The sequence below is a fragment of the Drosophila persimilis genome, unplaced genomic scaffold, assembly GCF_003286085.1.
Source record: "Drosophila persimilis strain 14011-0111.01,24,50 unplaced genomic scaffold, DperRS2 tig00000191-arrow-pilon, whole genome shotgun sequence".
NCBI classification, from domain to species: Eukaryota; Metazoa; Arthropoda; class Insecta; order Diptera; family Drosophilidae; genus Drosophila; species Drosophila persimilis.
Window position 1 is genome coordinate 8,235,393 of NW_020825298.1, and position 16,341 is coordinate 8,251,733.

The 16,341-nt window shown below is 45.3% G+C and overlaps 5 protein-coding genes across 5 annotated transcripts; 4 read left to right on the forward strand and 1 right to left on the reverse strand.

Moving 5' to 3' along the window:
* Positions 1 to 2,099: 2,099 nt before the first annotated feature.
* Positions 2,100 to 4,014, forward strand: LOC6589770 (early growth response protein 1). Its single transcript, XM_002014893.2, has one exon. It carries the CDS (start codon positions 2,100 to 2,102, stop codon positions 3,789 to 3,791), a length of 1,692 nt encoding a protein of 563 aa, XP_002014929.2. The 3' UTR covers positions 3,792 to 4,014.
* A 6,332-nt stretch (positions 4,015 to 10,346) lies between these two features.
* Positions 10,347 to 10,990, forward strand: LOC113565789. The gene is made up of 2 exons (XM_026988929.1): positions 10,347 to 10,616; positions 10,677 to 10,990. The coding sequence occupies exons 1-2, from the start codon at positions 10,531 to 10,533 to the stop codon at positions 10,897 to 10,899; spliced, it is 309 nt and encodes a 102-aa protein (XP_026844730.1). The 5' UTR covers positions 10,347 to 10,530; the 3' UTR covers positions 10,900 to 10,990.
* Positions 10,991 to 12,710: 1,720 nt separating this feature from the next.
* Positions 12,711 to 15,454, reverse strand: LOC113565755. The gene is made up of 3 exons (XM_026988818.1): positions 15,434 to 15,454; positions 13,085 to 13,360; positions 12,711 to 13,024 (listed from the first exon to the last, which is right to left on the reverse strand). The coding sequence occupies exons 2-3, from the start codon at positions 13,168 to 13,170 to the stop codon at positions 12,802 to 12,804; spliced, it is 309 nt and encodes a 102-aa protein (XP_026844619.1). The 5' UTR covers positions 13,171 to 13,360; positions 15,434 to 15,454; the 3' UTR covers positions 12,711 to 12,801.
* Positions 13,992 to 15,103, forward strand: LOC6589768. The gene is made up of 3 exons (XM_002014891.2): positions 13,992 to 14,204; positions 14,266 to 14,669; positions 14,731 to 15,103. The coding sequence occupies exons 1-3, from the start codon at positions 13,992 to 13,994 to the stop codon at positions 14,993 to 14,995; spliced, it is 882 nt and encodes a 293-aa protein (XP_002014927.1). The 3' UTR covers positions 14,996 to 15,103.
* Positions 15,164 to 16,302, forward strand: LOC6589767. Its single transcript, XM_026988816.1, has 4 exons — positions 15,164 to 15,373; positions 15,444 to 15,676; positions 15,743 to 15,919; positions 15,979 to 16,302. Exons 1-4 carry the CDS (start codon positions 15,179 to 15,181, stop codon positions 16,229 to 16,231), a joined length of 858 nt encoding a protein of 285 aa, XP_026844617.1. The 5' UTR covers positions 15,164 to 15,178; the 3' UTR covers positions 16,232 to 16,302.
* Positions 16,303 to 16,341: the final 39 nt, after the last annotated feature.

Sequence of the window (16,341 nt, forward strand, 5' to 3'; positions counted from 1 at the left end):
ACTGTTTGCTTCATTGCTCCCGTTGTCCGTCCGTCTGTCTGTCGCTTCGCTTAAACTTTGTTACTCTTTAATTGGTTTTTTTCTTTCTTGTTTTTGTTTTTGTTCGGGTTCGGGTCTTCTTTCTTTTCGCAGGCATCCGTTTTGGAGACTCTGATGATCATGATGATCATGACGATTGCTGGTGGCACCACTGGTGACGATCGTGCTGCGCTGCTGCTGCTGCTGCTGATGATGATGCAGTGGCGTCCAGCTTAAGAGCCTGGCTATAATTGTCAACCGCTTTGGCACGTTTGCAACAAATTATAAAACACATTGGTGGCAAGGGGCTCGAATCGGGGATCGGGGATCGCGGCTCGGGGATCGCGGTTCGGAGTGTTTGTGAAATTTTTACTTATTTTTGACAAGCAAAAGTGATATGATTGAGGTTGACGGTTGATGTTTCAGGTTGATTCACTCTTACTCTCTTTTCGAGGATGATTTACTAAATGATCTCATTAGGAACAACAATTTTCAGTGAGTAAATAAGTAAAAAATTAAACATTTGTATTGCAGTTTATTCAAATATTTATCCATTTGGATAGATCCATTTCAAGCACTTAAAAGTGATCTGAAAAATACCAAAAATGTAAATAATTCTTCCCCACTTCCAAAACGATATCAGATCTCCCACCATTGGTAGATCACTTGATTGTTCTTTAAGTGCTGCGATCTCTCTCTCAAAACGTTCTCAAGCTCCAATTAGAAGTGCTGCAACAATAATTTCGACTCCATAATAACAAGAGACCACAAATCAAAGGCAGCAAATGCGGCTAATTAACTTTTTGGCAACAATTCAGCAACAGTGCAACAACAAGAACACCAACAAAAGGCAATTTGTTGCAGCCAGACGATCGCTAAATGCTGCAACAACCACGACGACAGCAACAGCGACAGCAACCCACGAAAATGTCTCATGAAAAATTCTGTTCTAGATAGCAGAACAGAGCCCCATAGATCAACGCGCCCACCTCAAATGCAGTTTCACTAAGTATGAGGTGGTTGCTGTTGCCTGCTCGCTGTTGCTGCCACAGAGTTGGCAAATATTCGAGATGTTGTGTGTGTCTCTCGGTTCACATGAGCTGTTGGCTGTTGATGATGGGTTCTGCTGGGGATTCGGAATGGGGAATGGGGAATGGGGGGGATGGCCTGGCGTGCCATCTGCCAAGTGTAAGAGTTTGTTCTTGCAGCGAACGACCTACGCAGAAAATCGGTCTTGGAGTTGCACGCACCTCTAAGCGCTGGCGATGCCGGAGGCGACCTCCACTCGAGGTGCTACTGTACCCCCCTAGCACTCTACTCCTCCCTCTATTTTCTGCAGCCTGTGTGTGTGTGTTTAGATGTTTGTGTGTTTGTCTTACATAATCGTCACTCTAGATACCGTTTTCGTATTTCTTGTACATTTTTCAAGTACTTTTCCACCCTAAAACGACAGACAATAGAACAATTGTTTAAACATTTGTGTCTGAGTGTGTCTCTGCCGCTCTGTCTATCTATCCACCGTTCAGACGCTTTTGGCATTGCGCCAAAAGAACCAACACACCAAAAAAAAGAAAAAAAGAATAACCCATAATATTTTGGATGAAAATGATGTTCTTTGGGTGCGGGAAAGAACAGTTGCTGCTACTATTCTTAGAAGGTACTTTTTTGAAGACAGACAGATAGGTAAAGAAGGTAAAGGTATGACGTACATGGGTATTACCCCTCAGACATATAGACCAATTCCCATTCGATCTGGGAACAGCTGCGGAAACGGGAACTCTGTGACGCACCCGAGAACTTCTTTCTGGTAGTGTGGAAAATTTTATATATTTAAAAAAAAATGTATACCTTCATTCCACACAAGATGCTTCAACATGTATCCCACTTCCTATATTCTTTCAGGTATATAATTCCTGTTTACAACTATTTGAAGACACGAAGGCAGCAGCAGTTCTAAGGAGCAACCCGGAATAATCAGTCTATCAATCCATTAATCATTAATATTGAATCAAGAGCAGCCAGAGCATAGGAGGAGCGTGCCACAGGAAAGAAGCGAAGGTTGCAGTTAGCTAGCAACAGTTATGAGAGAGAAAGACCACTCACCAAGAAAGATGCTTCCTAGCCCGAAACAGGGCTGCGTTTACCCTGCCTTAGGATTAGTACCCACATCGTATATATCACACGTACCTTACGACCTGGCAGCCGCCTCGACGATATCCTCCTCCTCCTCCGCCTCCTCGGCGACGACGACCACCACAACGGCGGCGGCCCGGCAGCAGCATCTGCATCCGCAGCAGCTCCATCATGGCGGCAAGGCCAAGAGGAGGAGCAGCTATGACCAGCCGCTGGATCTGCGGCTGGCCCACAAGCGGAAGACGGATCTGGATCCGTCCATGGACGGAGGTCCCATGGAGGACGAGAACAGCAACCTAATCATGTTCGCCAGCGAACTGGCCGCCGCCCAGCAGAAGGAGAAGGAGCTGAACAACAACCACATAGCCGCCTCCCTGGCGGATCTCGGCTTTGACATGAGCCGCAAGATGCTGCGAGCCCTACGGGAGGGGGGAGCGGGCAGCGGGGCAGCCGGGCCTGCCACACCCCTGGGTGCCGTGCCTCCGCAGTGCACGGTGCCCGCAGTGCATCCCACGCTCCTCGAGGCCATGACCAAGACGCTGCCACTGCAGTACAGGAATGTCTTTGCTGGTGTGCTACCGGGAAAGGCCAGCACTGCGGCTGTCTCCACGAGCCCCACGGGCGGCGAGTTCAACTTCCGTCATCCGCTGAAGAAATGCGAGCTGACATGGCCCCCACCCACAGAGCAATTGCAACTGGAACTGCCAGGAGGTGGAGGTATGGGGAATCCCAGCGGCGGAAAGACGGCTCCACATCCCCAGCTGCAGGACTACCAGACGCGCCAGCATTCGCGGAAGGCCAAGGCAAGAGCTCCGGCGTCCACAGGTGGCCAGACTGGCCCCGGAGCCGCTTCCCTGCCGCAGCGGAACAAGGATCGGTACACGTGCAAGTTCTGCGGTAAGGTGTTCCCCCGATCGGCGAACCTCACGCGCCACCTGCGCACTCACACGGGCGAGCAGCCGTACAAATGCAAATACTGCGAACGTTCCTTCAGCATCTCCTCGAACCTGCAGCGCCACGTGCGGAATATCCACAACAAGGAGCGACCCTTCAAGTGCGAGATCTGCGAGCGCTGCTTCGGCCAGCAGACGAATCTTGACCGGCACCTGAAGAAGCACGAATCGGACGCGGTGTCGCTGAGTGCCTTGAGCGGGGTGAGCGAACGGATGCACTGCATCCGACGCTTCTGCGAGAACCCCAGCGAGGAGTCCTACTTTGAGGAGATCCGCACCTTCATGGGGAAGGTCACCCAGCAGCAGCAACAGCAACAGCAACAGCATCACCAGCAGCAGCAGAACCATCATCAGTCAGTGACCACGCCCCGTAGCTCGGCCTCCAGCTCGTGCTCCTCCTCGCATACGCCCACATCCTCGCGCCACACACCCACGCAGTCGGACACATCGGAGGCCCTGGCCCAAGAGCTGCGGCGCCTGCAGGCGGAACGTATCAAAGTCGGAGAAGACAGCAATGATGCAGCATCAGGAGCAGCGAGAACTGCTTCCCCATCGGCCGAGGAGGAAGACTCCAAGCCCATCCTCGAGCTGAAGAAGACCCTGACTTCAAAGCTATTTCCCACTACCACACCGAAAGTTACGCCAGCTGCTGCTGCTGTCACCGTGAAGGAGGAGCAGCAGCCCTAATGACCAGCCACCAACAAGAAGAATTTTAACACGTTTTCCTACTATATAATCGAAGAAGAAGAGAGAGAAACTGCAACAACTACACACAAACGAAACGAAAGAAGATCCCTAAACTATGTCTAAAGCATGTTCGTCTTTAAAGTCTAGCTGTAAATATATACCTAATATCTATTAATGTTCTATTTGTGTAAATGTAATTGTACAAAACAAAACAAGAATTGGCAAATCCATATATGTATCTATATCTACAGTATATATATATATATAGTATATGTATAATCTATGATTAGATATGTCTTAAGCATTGGAATTTTTTGTGTATATATACAAAACGACACGACACGATAGAAATGTATGGAAAAACAGGACAAGAAAGAAACAAACGCAATCACTGTTTGAAATAAAAAGTTACAAGTTTTTGAAATTTACTAACAATACGATTTTTGATGGATGTTTTTTTGGTTTAACCATATCAAAGATGTGCCCTACTTAAGAATAAAATCTTAAATTCAAATTTAAAAAAGCGTTAAACACACTGGTGCTATCTGTTGGTGGTGTTTAGTTCAGTTCTCTGTGTCGGCGTGTTTTTTAACTATTTTATTTTACATGTAATATACATTTAGAAGCCATGGATTTTGCCACCACGTCTAGCTCACACACCTCGCAATTTGTATACTTTCCATAGTATTTTCTAGTATTTTCCAGTATATTTTATACGCGTTATGGACTCACCCTCTTGACCAATGCACCAATGTAGAAACCGTGTAGAAATGCCACTTAGAGCCAATACAAAAAATTCGTCAGTATATTTACGGTATACTTTGAATGTTGTGACTTGGTTCGGTATATTTCTGAAGACCGTACATGCCTTAAAACCAGGTGAATAGGCCAATCAAGTAGGAAATTGATTCATCATTCGTATAAAATTATGTGGGCATGGCTAAATCTTCCATATAGCTGATATTCGGAAGATCAAAATTGAGGGAATCGTCGTGTTGAATCGGTAATGGCCCGGTTGACAACAATTAAATCCTTGTCGCTCACATTCAAAAAAGTTAGATTTTGCGCGCACCACTCGGTATATTTTGAAAATGTGACCGTATATTTTGGTATTTATTTGAACCGGGTAGAATCTGTAATAACCGGTTGACAACAATGAGTCTCATTCCATACACAATGTTGCGCATTCCATACACACTGTTGCGGCAACATTTACTTGAAAACCGTATTTTTGTCAAAATAAAATACATAAAGGTTATTAAGTAAGTAATCTTGTAGAAAATGTATTCATCTATTCATCTAAGCTAAGTGTGCAAAGCTGAAAACTCTATATAGCTTGTATTCGACGGGAGATATTTTTGGCAATACCCAATTCGCAGCAATGAGTCCCATTCCCCACACCAGCATGTTGCTAAATCATAAGAATTTCTGCACGCTATATCTCGGCTAAGCAGCGGCCGATCTGGGCGTGTCATGTCTTTTCGTGATCGGGAGAGTCCTGCCAGTCGACTGCAATCGGAAAAAAGGACATCTATTTTTTCACGATTTTCGCAAAATATCATGATGGTTACATCATTAAATTTGCCAAAATCGGCCTCATTTCCGTAGTCGAGATTTTGATGGCGTTGGACAGTGTGGATTCTCACGATTCTGGGAGAGTAGGTCCTGCACCGATCTGGCCCTAATTTGCTGAGATATAGCCTTCTGAAGATCTGCAGTTGCAAATCTTTAGAATACTGTTTTTTTCTGCACGCTATATCTCGGCTAAACAGCGGCCGATCTGGGCGTGTCATGTCTTTTCGTGATCGGGAGAGTCCTGCCAGTCGACTGCAATCGGAAAAAAGGACATCTATTTTTTCACGATTTTCGCAAAAAATCATGATGGTTAGTTACATCATTAAATTTGCCAAAAATCGGCCTCATTTCCGTAGTCGAGATTTTGATGGCGTTGGACAGTGTGGATCCTCACGATTCTGGGAGAGTAGGTCCTGCTGCGATCTGGCCCTATTTTTCTGAGATATAGCCTTCTGAAGATCTGGATTTGCAAATCTTTAGAATACTGGTTTTTTCTGCACGCTATATCTCGGCTAAACAGCGGCCGATCTGGGCGTGTCATGTCTTTTCGTGATCGGGAGAGTTCTGCCAGTCGACTGCAATCGGAAAAAAGGACATCTATTTTTTCACGATTTTCGCAAAAAATCATGATGGTTACATCATTAAATTTGCCAAAAATCGGCCTCATTTCTGTAGTCAAGATTTTGATGGCGTTGGACAGTGTGGATCCTCACGATTCTGGGAGAGTAGGTCCTGCACCGATCTGGCCCTAATTTGCTGAGATATAGCCTTCTGAAGATCTGCAGTTGCAAATCTTTAGAATACTGGTTTTTTCTGCACGCTATATCTCGGATAAACAGCGGCCGATCTGGGCGTGTCATGTCTTTTCGTGATCGGGAGAGTCCCGCCAGTCGACTGCAATCGGAAAAAAGGACATCTATTTTTTCACGATTTTCGCAAAAAATCATGATGGTTACATCATTAAATTTGCCAAAAATCGGCCTCATTTCTGTAGTCGAGATTTTGATGGCGTTGGACAGTGTGGATCCTCACGATTCTGGGAGAGTAGGTCCTGCACCGATCTGGCCCTAATTTGCTGAGATATAGCCTTCTGAAGATCTGGATTTGCAAATCTTTAGAATACTGGTTTTTTCTGCACGCTATATCTCGGCTAAACAGCGGCCGATCTGGGCGTGTCATGTCTTATCGTGATCGGGAGAGTCCTGCCAGTCGACTGCAATCGGAAAAAGGACATCTATTTTTTCACGATTTTCGCAAAAAATCATGATGGTTACATCATTAAATTTGCCAAAAATCGGCCTCATTTCTGTAGTCGAGATTTTGATGGCGTTGGACAGTGTGGATCCTCACGATTCTGGGAGAGTAGGTCCTGCACCGATCTGGCCCTAATTTGCTGAGATATAGCTTTCTGAAGATCTGCAGTTGCAAATCTTTAGAATACTGGTTTTTTCTGCACGCTATATCTCGGCTAAACAGCGGCCGATCTGGGCGTGTCATGTCTTTTCGTGATCGGGAGAGTCCTGCCAGTCGACTGCAATCGGAAAAAAGGACATCTATTTTTTCACGATTTTCGCAAAAAATCATGATGGTTACATCATTAAATTTGCCAAAAATCGGCCTCATTTCTGTAGTCGAGATTTTGATGGCGTTGGACAGTGTGGATCCTCACGATTCTGGGAGAGTAGGTCCTGCACCGATCTGGCCCTAATTTGCTGAGATATAGCCTTCTGAAGATCTGCAGTTGCAAATCTTTAGAATACTGGTTTTTTCTGCACGCTATATCTCGGCTAAACAGCGGCCGATCTGGGCGTGTCATGTCTTTTCGTGATCGGGAGAGTCCTGCCAGTCGACTGCAATCGGAAAAAAGGACATCTATTCTTTCACGATTTTCGCAAAACATCATGATGGTTACATCATTAAATTTGCCAAAAATCGGCCTCATTTCCGTAGTCGAGATTTTGGTGGCGTTGGACAGTGTGGATCCTCACGATTCTGGGAGAGTAGGACCTGCTGCGATCTGGCCCTATTTTTCTGAGATATAGCCTTCTGAAGATCTGGATTTGCAAATCTTTAGAATACTGGTTTTTTCTGCACGCTATATCTCGGCTAAACAGCGGCCGATCTGGGCGTGTCATGTCTTATCGTGATCGGGAGAGTCCTGCCAGTCGACTGCAATCGGAAAAAAGGACATCTATTTTTTCACGATTTTCGCAAAAAATCATGATGGTTACATCATTAAATTTGCCAAAAATCGGCCTCATTTCCGTAGTCGAGATTTTGGTGGCGTTGGACAGTGTGGATCCTCACGATTCTGGGAGAGTAGGACCTGCTGCGATCTGGCCCTATTTTTCTGAGATATAGCCTTCTGAAGATCTGGATTTGCAAATCTTTAGAATACTGGTTTTTTCTGCACGCTATATCTCGGCTAAACAGCGGCCGATCTGGGCGTGTCATGTCTTTTCGTGATCGGGAGAGTCCTGCCAGTCGACTGCAATCGGAAAAAAGGACATCTATTCTTTCACGATTTTCGCAAAACATGATGGTTACATCATTAAATTTGTCAAAAATCGGCCTCATTTCCGTAGTAGAGATTTTGGTGGCGTTGGACAGTGTGGATCCTCACGATTCTGGGAGAGTAGGACCTGCTGCGATCTGGCCCTATTTTTCTGAGATATAGCCTTCTGAAGATCTGGATTTGCAAATCTTTAGAATACTGGTTTTTTCTGCACGCTATATCTCGGCTAAACAGCGGCCGATCTGGGCGTGACATGTCTTATCGTGATCGGGAGAGTCCTGCCAGTCGACTGCAATCGGAAAAAAGGACATCTATTTTTTCACGATTTTCGCAAAATATCATGATGGTTATCATCATTAAATTTGCCAAAAATCGGCCTCATTTCCGTAGTCGAGATTTTGATGGCGTTGGACAGTGTGGATTCTCACGATTCTGGGAGAGTAGGTCCTGCACCGATCTGGCCCTAATTTGCTGAGATATAGCCTTCTGAAGATCTGCAGTTGCAAATCTTTAGAATACTGTTTTTTTCTGCACGCTATATCTCGGCTAAACAGCGGCCGATCTGGGCGTGTCATGTCTTTTCCTGATCGGGAGAGTCCCGCCAGTCGACTGCAATCGGAAAAAAGGACATCTATTTTTTCACGATTTTCGCAAAATATCATGATGGTTACATCATTAAATTTGCCAAAATCGGCCTCATTTCCGTAGTCGAGATTTTGATGGCGTTGGACAGTGTGGATTCTCACGATTCTGGGAGAGTAGGTCCTGCACCGATCTGGCCCTAATTTGCTGAGATATAGCCTTCTGAAGATCTGCAGTTGCAAATCTTTAGAATACTGTTTTTTTCTGCACGCTATATCTCGGCTAAACAGCGGCCGATCTGGGCGTGTCATGTCTTTTCGTGATCGGGAGAGTCCTGCCAGTCGACTGCAATCGGAAAAAAGGACATCTATTCTTTCACGATTTTCGCAAAACATCATGATGGTTACATCATTAAATTTGCCAAAAATCGGCCTCATTTCTGTAGTCGAGATTTTGATGGCGTTGGACAGTGTGGATCCTCACGATTCTGGGAGAGTAGGTCCTGCGCCGATCTGGCCCTAATTTGCTGAGATATAGCCTTCTGAAGATCTGCAGTTGCAAATCTTTAGAATACTGGTTTTTTCTGCACGCTATATCTCGGCTAAACAGCGGCCGATCTGGGCGTGTCATGTCTTTTCCTGATCGGGAGAGTCCCGCCAGTCGACTGCAATCGGAAAAAAGGACATCTATTTTTTCACGATTTTCGCAAAATATCATGATGGTTACATCATTAAATTTGCCAAAAATCGGCCTCATTTCCGTAGTCGAGATTTTGATGGCGTTGGACAGTGTGGATTCTCACGATTCTGGGAGAGTAGGTCCTGCACCGATCTGGCCCTAATTTGCTGAGATATAGCCTTCTGAAGATCTGCAGTTGCAAATCTTTAGAATACTGTTTTTTTCTGCACGCTATATCTCGGCTAAACAGCGGCCGATCTGGGCGTGTCATGTCTTTTCGTGATCGGGAGAGTCCTGCCAGTCGACTGCAATCGGAAAAAAGGACATCTATTTTTTCACGATTTTCGCAAAATATCATGATGGTTACATCATTAAATTTGCCAAAAATCGGCCTCATTTCCGTAGTCGAGATTTTGATGGCGTTGGACAGTGTGGATCCTCACGATTCTGGGAGAGTAGGACCTGCTGCGATCTGGCCCTATTTTTCTGAGATATAGCCTTCTGAAGATCTGGATTTGCAAATCTTTAGAATACTGGTTTTTTCTGCACGCTATATCTCGGCTAAACAGCGGCCGATCTGGGCGTGTCATGTCTTTTCGTGATCGGGAGAGTCCTGCCAGTCGACTGCAATCGGAAAAAAGGACATCTATTCTTTCACGATTTTCGCAAAACATCATGATGGTTACATCATTAAATTTGCCAAAAATCGGCCTCATTTCTGTAGTCGAGATTTTGATGGCGTTGGACAGTGTGGATCCTCACGATTCTGGGAGAGTAGGTCCTGCGCCGATCTGGCCCTAATTTGCTGAGATATAGCCTTCTGAAGATCTGCAGTTGCAAATCTTTAGAATACTGGTTTTTTCTGCACGCTATATCTCGGCTAAACAGCGGCCGATCTGGGCGTGTCATGTCTTTTCGTGATCGGGAGAGTCCTGCCAGTCGACTGCAATCGGAAAAAAGGACATCTATTTTTTCACGATTTTCGCAAAAAATCATGATGGTTACATCATTAAATTTGTCAAAAATCGGCCTCATTTCCGTAGTAGAGATTTTGATGGCGTTGGACAGTGTGGATGCTCACAATTCTGGGAGAGTAGGTCCTGCACCGATCTGGCCCTATTTTTCTGAGATATAGCCTTCCGAAGAATTGCATATCAATAAAATAATGTTACTTTATTTTATTCTTCCTTTCCTTTTAGCAGGTCGGCCCCTCTAGTAGCCAGGAATTCCTTGAGTCTCACGCTGCTTTCTTCCGCCGTAGCTCCACGTCCTCTCGCGAGGTCGGAGAGATGACTCCTGGCTGGACTGTGGCAGCCACTGGCTATCCTTTTGCGAGCCATAGCCATAATGCCATTGCTGTGTCGCTGACTTGACAATGTGGCGTCCCGTATGCTGCATCAGGGACCAGTGATCGACGGCGGAATTGATGGTTCACGCCCACGGGAATCAAACGCTGGGGTTCAGCTTCAAGACGCGTAAGTGATTCAGTATATAATATTTGACATATCTTAAAATACATATATTTTCCTCCACAGGGGACTTAAGTACCCCCGCCAGACGGAGTCCTATCCAATCATTATCGAAGCATATTCGCGACAGACCGAGTCCTATCCCAGCCAGACAGAATCGTCTCATAGCAGGACAGAAACGCACCCCTCGCAAAATCCGTACCCAGCAGCCACCATGATCCTTCGTTCTGGCCATCGAAACAAGGACTTTGACTATGGCAACCATTGGAGGGACTACGCGGGCTACTAGATAGATTTCGTTAGTGTTAGGTTTAAGGATATACGCGTCCATATATTTAGAAAATCGATACAATTGTTTTCCTATTGTTTATATATTTATACTAAGCTAAGTTATGATGAATAAAACTATTGAAAAATCATCCTTGCTGTTTTCTGTATCGGGGAAACTATACCGATTACCAAAAGGCGTTGCACACCCAGATCGTTTCACAACCAGAGGAGAAAATTAGATATTTTTAATGTCTGAAAATGTCCTTGATCCTTAATAAGGACTCATCAAATCAGGGACATTTTTTCGATCACAGGAAGCCTTCGCACGCCCAGATCTGCACACGAATAGCGGAGAAACCTAAATACATATGTATGGTTGGGGTTGGTCCTTACTGAAGGATCAAGGAAATTGTTCAGCCACCAATGAGGGAGAAAACAAGATATATATGTCTGAAGAAAATATCCTTGATCCTTGGTCCTTGATAAGGACTTCATTTGATCAAGGATGTTCTTCCGAACACATTAAGTCTACGTTCGTCCCAATCGGGCCACAAATAGCCTAGAAAACTAAATATGGATGGTGGGGGCTGTTAGGGTCCTTTCCGAAGGATCAGGGATATTTTTCTGACCACGGGGGGCCATGGCATGTCCCGATCGGGCCAAAAATAAGGGAGAAAACAATATCTATATTTCTAGAGATGATATTCTTGATCCTTGGTCCTTGATAAGGACTCCATCAAATCAGGGTAATTTTTCCGAAGACAAGAAGCCGTCGCATGTCCCGATCGGGCCTCGAATAACGGAAAAAACAAAACTTCTAACTGGCTTTAAAAATGTAGTTCAAGAAATCACCGATAGCGGCGCCACCGTACAAAAAAAAACTCGCGTCAAATGGCCAAAATCTGGATGGGATACCAGGCGAACAGAAATCAGCAGTAAGCAACTGTAGCGAGTGAAAAAAAATTGGTGCATACTTTTAGGGGCCCAAAATCAGCGACCTTCTGCTGATTTCTGTTCGCCTGGTATCCCATCCAGTTTTTGGCCATTTGATGCGAGGTTTTTTGTTTTGTACGGTGGCGCCCCTATCGGTGATTTCTTGAACTACAATTTGAAAGCCAGTTAGAAGTTTTGTTTTTTCCGTTATTCGAGGCCCGATCGGGACATGCGACGGCTTCTTGTCTTCGGAAAAATTACCCTGATTTGATGGAGTCCTTATCAAGGACCAAGGATCAAGAATATCATCTCTAGAAATATAGATATTGTTTTCTCCCTTATTTTTGGCCCGATCGGGACATGCCATGGCCCCCCGTGATCAGAAAAATATCCTTGATCCTTCGGAAAGGACTCTAACAGCCCCCACCATCAATATTTAGTTTTCTAGGCTATTTGTGGCCCGATTGGGACGAACGTAGACTTAATGTGTTCGGAAGAACATCCTTGATCAAATGAAGTCCTTATCAAGGACCAAGGATCAAGGATATTTTCTTCAGACATATATATCTTGTTTTCTCCCTCATTGGTGGCTGAACAATTTCCTTGATCCTTCAGTAAGGACCAACCCCAACCATACATATGTATTTAGGTTTCTCCGCTATTCGTGTGCAGATCTGGGCGTGCGAAGGCTTCCTGTGATCGAAAAAATGTCCCTGATTTGATGAGTCCTTATTAAGGATCAAGGACATTTTCAGACATTAAAAATATCTAATTTTCTCCTCTGGTTGTGAAACGATCTGGGTGTGCAACGCCTTTTGGTAATCGGTATAGTTTCCCCGATACAGAAAACAGCAAGGATGATTTTTCAATAGTTTTATTCATCATAACTTAGCTTAGTATAAATATATAAACAATAGGAAAACAATTGTATCGATTTTCTAAATATATGGACGCGTATATCCTTAAACCTAACACTAACGAAATCTATCTAGTAGCCCGCGTAGTCCCTCCAATGGTTGCCATAGTCAAAGTCCTTGTTTCGATGGCCAGAACGAAGGATCATGGTGGCTGCTGGGTACGGATTTTGCGAGGGGTGCGTTTCTGTCCTGCTATGAGACGATTCTGTCTGGCTGGGATAGGACTCGGTCTGTCGCGAATATGCTTCGATAATGATTGGATAGGACTCCGTCTGGCGGGGGTACTTAAGTCCCCTGTGGAGGAAAATATATGTATTTTAAGATATGTCAAATATTATATACTGAATCACTTACGCGTCTTGAAGCTGAACCCCAGCGTTTGATTCCCGTGGGCGTGAACCATCAATTCCGCCGTCGATCACTGGTCCCTGATGCAGCATACGGGACGCCACATTGTCAAGTCAGCGACACAGCAATGGCATTATGGCTATGGCTCGCAAAAGGATAGCCAGTGGCTGCCACAGTCCAGCCAGGAGTCATCTCTCCGACCTCGCGAGAGGACGTGGAGCTACGGCGGAAGAAAGCAGCGTGAGACTCAAGGAATTCCTGGCTACTAGAGGGGCCGACCTGCTAAAAGGAAAGGAAGAATAAAATAAAGTAACATTATTTTATTGATATGCAATTCTTCGGAAGGCTATATCTCAGAAAAATAGGGCCAGATCGGTGCAGGACCTACTCTCCCAGAATTGTGAGCATCCACACTGTCCAACGCCATCAAAATCTCTACTACGGAAATGAGGCCGATTTTTGACAAATTTAATGATGTAACCATCATGATTTTTTGCGAAAATCGTGAAAAAATAGATGTCCTTTTTTCCGATTGCAGTCGACTGGCAGGACTCTCCCGATCACGAAAAGACATGACACGCCCAGATCGGCCGCTGTTTAGCCGAGATATAGCGTGCTGAAAAAACCAGTATTCTAAAGATTTGCAAATCCAAGGTTTAAGCCTCGGGCCGCCTATCCGGGGAAATAGATAATGAAATTCGCTCTCAGAAGAAATAAAACAGTTTGTAATCTATACTATGATCTGGGGCTGGGGATGGCTGGGAGACACTGGGATCTAATCCAGAAAGTTCGTTGTTCAACTCAGTTGTTTGCCTGTTTAAATGGAGGGGGACTCAATGGGTTAAGTTCGGTTTTTTCATCGGTATATCTCGATAAGCCCATTTTTGAACGAATAAATTTACAAAGATAAGATATGGCAACGGAACACCAGCTGACAAAGATTGCGGATATAGCTGATCTGCGGTCACTACAGGGACTATATCTGAAAGATTGGCCGAAGCACTGCGTGGGCTACTTCTGGCTGGACAACTATTTGAGATGGTTGCAAGATGATCCAGAAATCAGGCACTTGACCTTCTACACGCTGGACAATGATTGGGCGACCGATGGACTATTTCTACTCGTGGTAGGAAATAGCTGAGGGAAACCTTTGCATGTGCTTAGTCCAGTTTTTGGACAACTTTCAGCATCGCTATCAACTGTTCTTCTGTAACCTGAGTAGACGGAGACCGCAGCTGAAACTGGCTCTGAGTCTGCTGGACTGGTCTGGCGGCTACAAAGTGAGTGCCATTCACGAAGAGCATCATCTGGTGTACAGGGAGCTGCTGGCAGAACTTCAACTAGGAATGGATCGAGAGAAAAACACCATTATGTATCGACTATGCTGTCAGAAGGCCAAGGAGCTGGAAGTCGAGTGTCCCTCGGGCTACTACTTGGACAAAGTGAGGCTGGAGCATGCAGAACTTGTCAATGATCTGTGGTCCGCTCGTCATCCGGGCAGTCTGTATCTCATTCAACTGCTGATTTCAAAAAATACAAACATAGGTTTATACGAAAGGGAAACCGGGATGCTGTGTGCCTGGTGCTTGAGGTAGGAATTGGAATAATAGATTACACTAGATTACATCATTAATTCATTCTCAATAACGCAGACTGCAAAGCGGCTTCCTGGGAGCCCTGGAGGTGCGTAAATCCCATCAGCGTCGCGGTCTGGGTGTGATTGTAGCTGCTGCCATATCCCAATCAATAGCAAAGGACCTGCAGCAGGATGTGACGGCTCTAGTTAATTTAAGCAATTCAGCTGCCTGCAGGCTGTTCGAGAAGCTACAGTTTACGTTGGTGCAGGGCGAGCACTACTACTGGAGCATGAGCCTACCCAAAACGGGCGGCCAGATAGACTGGCCCAACAATGAATAAATAGAGATGGAGATAGCACATCCATACAACAGTAATGATCTATGATAAAGCTGATAAAGACCAGACCTAGACATCTATAAAATTTCACCTGTCTCTGAGTGCACCGAAAAGTAAGCCAAAAGGTTAGATAACAGTCTCTATATAAAGCCCGAAGGCCTATACATTTTTTGGATAGTCGGGAAAATGGTGTCCCTCCAGAAGGCGGGCCTCCAGGACCTGGAGCACCTGCAGAAACTTTACGCATGCGACCTCTCCAAGTATTGTACAGAGTTCCAGTGTCTGGACAGTTTCATTGGTCTCTATACGACTCGGTTGCATCTCAAGAATGTGGAAGTTTTCACCCTGCCGGACCAAGAACTTGGGCTGTTTGTGATTGTGGTAAACTCCCGACAAACTTTGGAAAATTCTTCGTTTTTGTATATGCTCATGTGCACTTACCATTTGCCAGGATCGCTATCAGATCTTCGTCGGTTGTTTGGATACTGAGAACTCGGAGCAACTGTTGGAGCAGGCCCTACACCAGCTGGACTGGTGGGGAGGCATGCAATGTTCCTCCATACGCAGCAGATATGGTGCGGCTGTCGCCCGAGTCGTAAAAAGCAAAGTGCCGCCATTGAAGTTCGATCTGGAAAATAATTTGTACTTTCTTCCAAAGGAAGAGGCTTTGGAGTTGGACGTGGAGTGAGCAACTACCTAATGGTTGGTCAGGCCACACCACAGAATTTACCTTAGATCTTACCTTTTCAGAGTTCCCTGTGGGTTCTATTTGAAAGCATTGTCGCAGCAGGACGCTCACGTGATAGACAGCTCCTGGGAATGGAGTCATTCGGGTTCGTTCTTTTTTATTGAACGTCAAATTCTCACGAGCATCTGCGTGGGCCTGTACCAGGAAGATAACCAAGAGCTGGTTGCTTGGTGTATAAGGTAAATTGTACAAAACCATCCTAAACGATAAAGAATACGAAGATGTCATTATTTTACAGAGCACAAGATGGATTTCTGGCTGCCCTCCAGGTCAAAGATTCGCACCAACGTCGCGGCTTTGGGGCTGTGGTGGTGAAAGAGTATTCCAGACGAGTTGCCCTGCTGGATTATGATGTTATAGCCGAAGTTTATCCGGGAAACAAGGCTTCTTCAGGCTTGTTTCGCAAATTGGGCTTCAAGGTCATCGATCAGTGCCGTTGGCTGGCGACAGTGCCTTCCCAAGGCGACTTCACCTGGCCAGATGGAGAATGATAATAATTATTGATAAGAACTGCAATTAGAATATTATAAGATTACAATACAACATCTGTTCTTGGCAACTATATGTAGTACTGCTGTGTGGGAACTAAATAAACGATTAA

Coding starts and splice junctions, on each gene's coding strand:
- LOC6589768 (XM_002014891.2), top strand. CDS start 13,992: ATGGCAACGGAACACCAGCTGACAAAGATTGCGGATATAGCTGATCTG. Junction 14,205..14,265: donor ATGGACTATTTCTACTCGTG/GTAGGAAATAGC, acceptor GACAACTTTCAG/CATCGCTATCAACTGTTCTT. Junction 14,670..14,730: donor CTGTGTGCCTGGTGCTTGAG/GTAGGAATTGGA, acceptor TCAATAACGCAG/ACTGCAAAGCGGCTTCCTGG.
- LOC6589770 (XM_002014893.2), top strand. CDS start 2,100: ATGAGAGAGAAAGACCACTCACCAAGAAAGATGCTTCCTAGCCCGAAA.
- LOC6589767 (XM_026988816.1), top strand. CDS start 15,179: ATGGTGTCCCTCCAGAAGGCGGGCCTCCAGGACCTGGAGCACCTGCAG. Junction 15,374..15,443: donor TTGGGCTGTTTGTGATTGTG/GTAAACTCCCGA, acceptor ACCATTTGCCAG/GATCGCTATCAGATCTTCGT. Junction 15,677..15,742: donor GCTTTGGAGTTGGACGTGGA/GTGAGCAACTAC, acceptor TTACCTTTTCAG/AGTTCCCTGTGGGTTCTATT.
- LOC113565789 (XM_026988929.1), top strand. CDS start 10,531: ATGCTGCATCAGGGACCAGTGATCGACGGCGGAATTGATGGTTCACGC. Junction 10,617..10,676: donor GGGGTTCAGCTTCAAGACGC/GTAAGTGATTCA, acceptor TTTCCTCCACAG/GGGACTTAAGTACCCCCGCC.
- LOC113565755 (XM_026988818.1), bottom strand. CDS start 13,170: ATGCTGCATCAGGGACCAGTGATCGACGGCGGAATTGATGGTTCACGC. Junction 13,025..13,084: donor GGGGTTCAGCTTCAAGACGC/GTAAGTGATTCA, acceptor TTTCCTCCACAG/GGGACTTAAGTACCCCCGCC.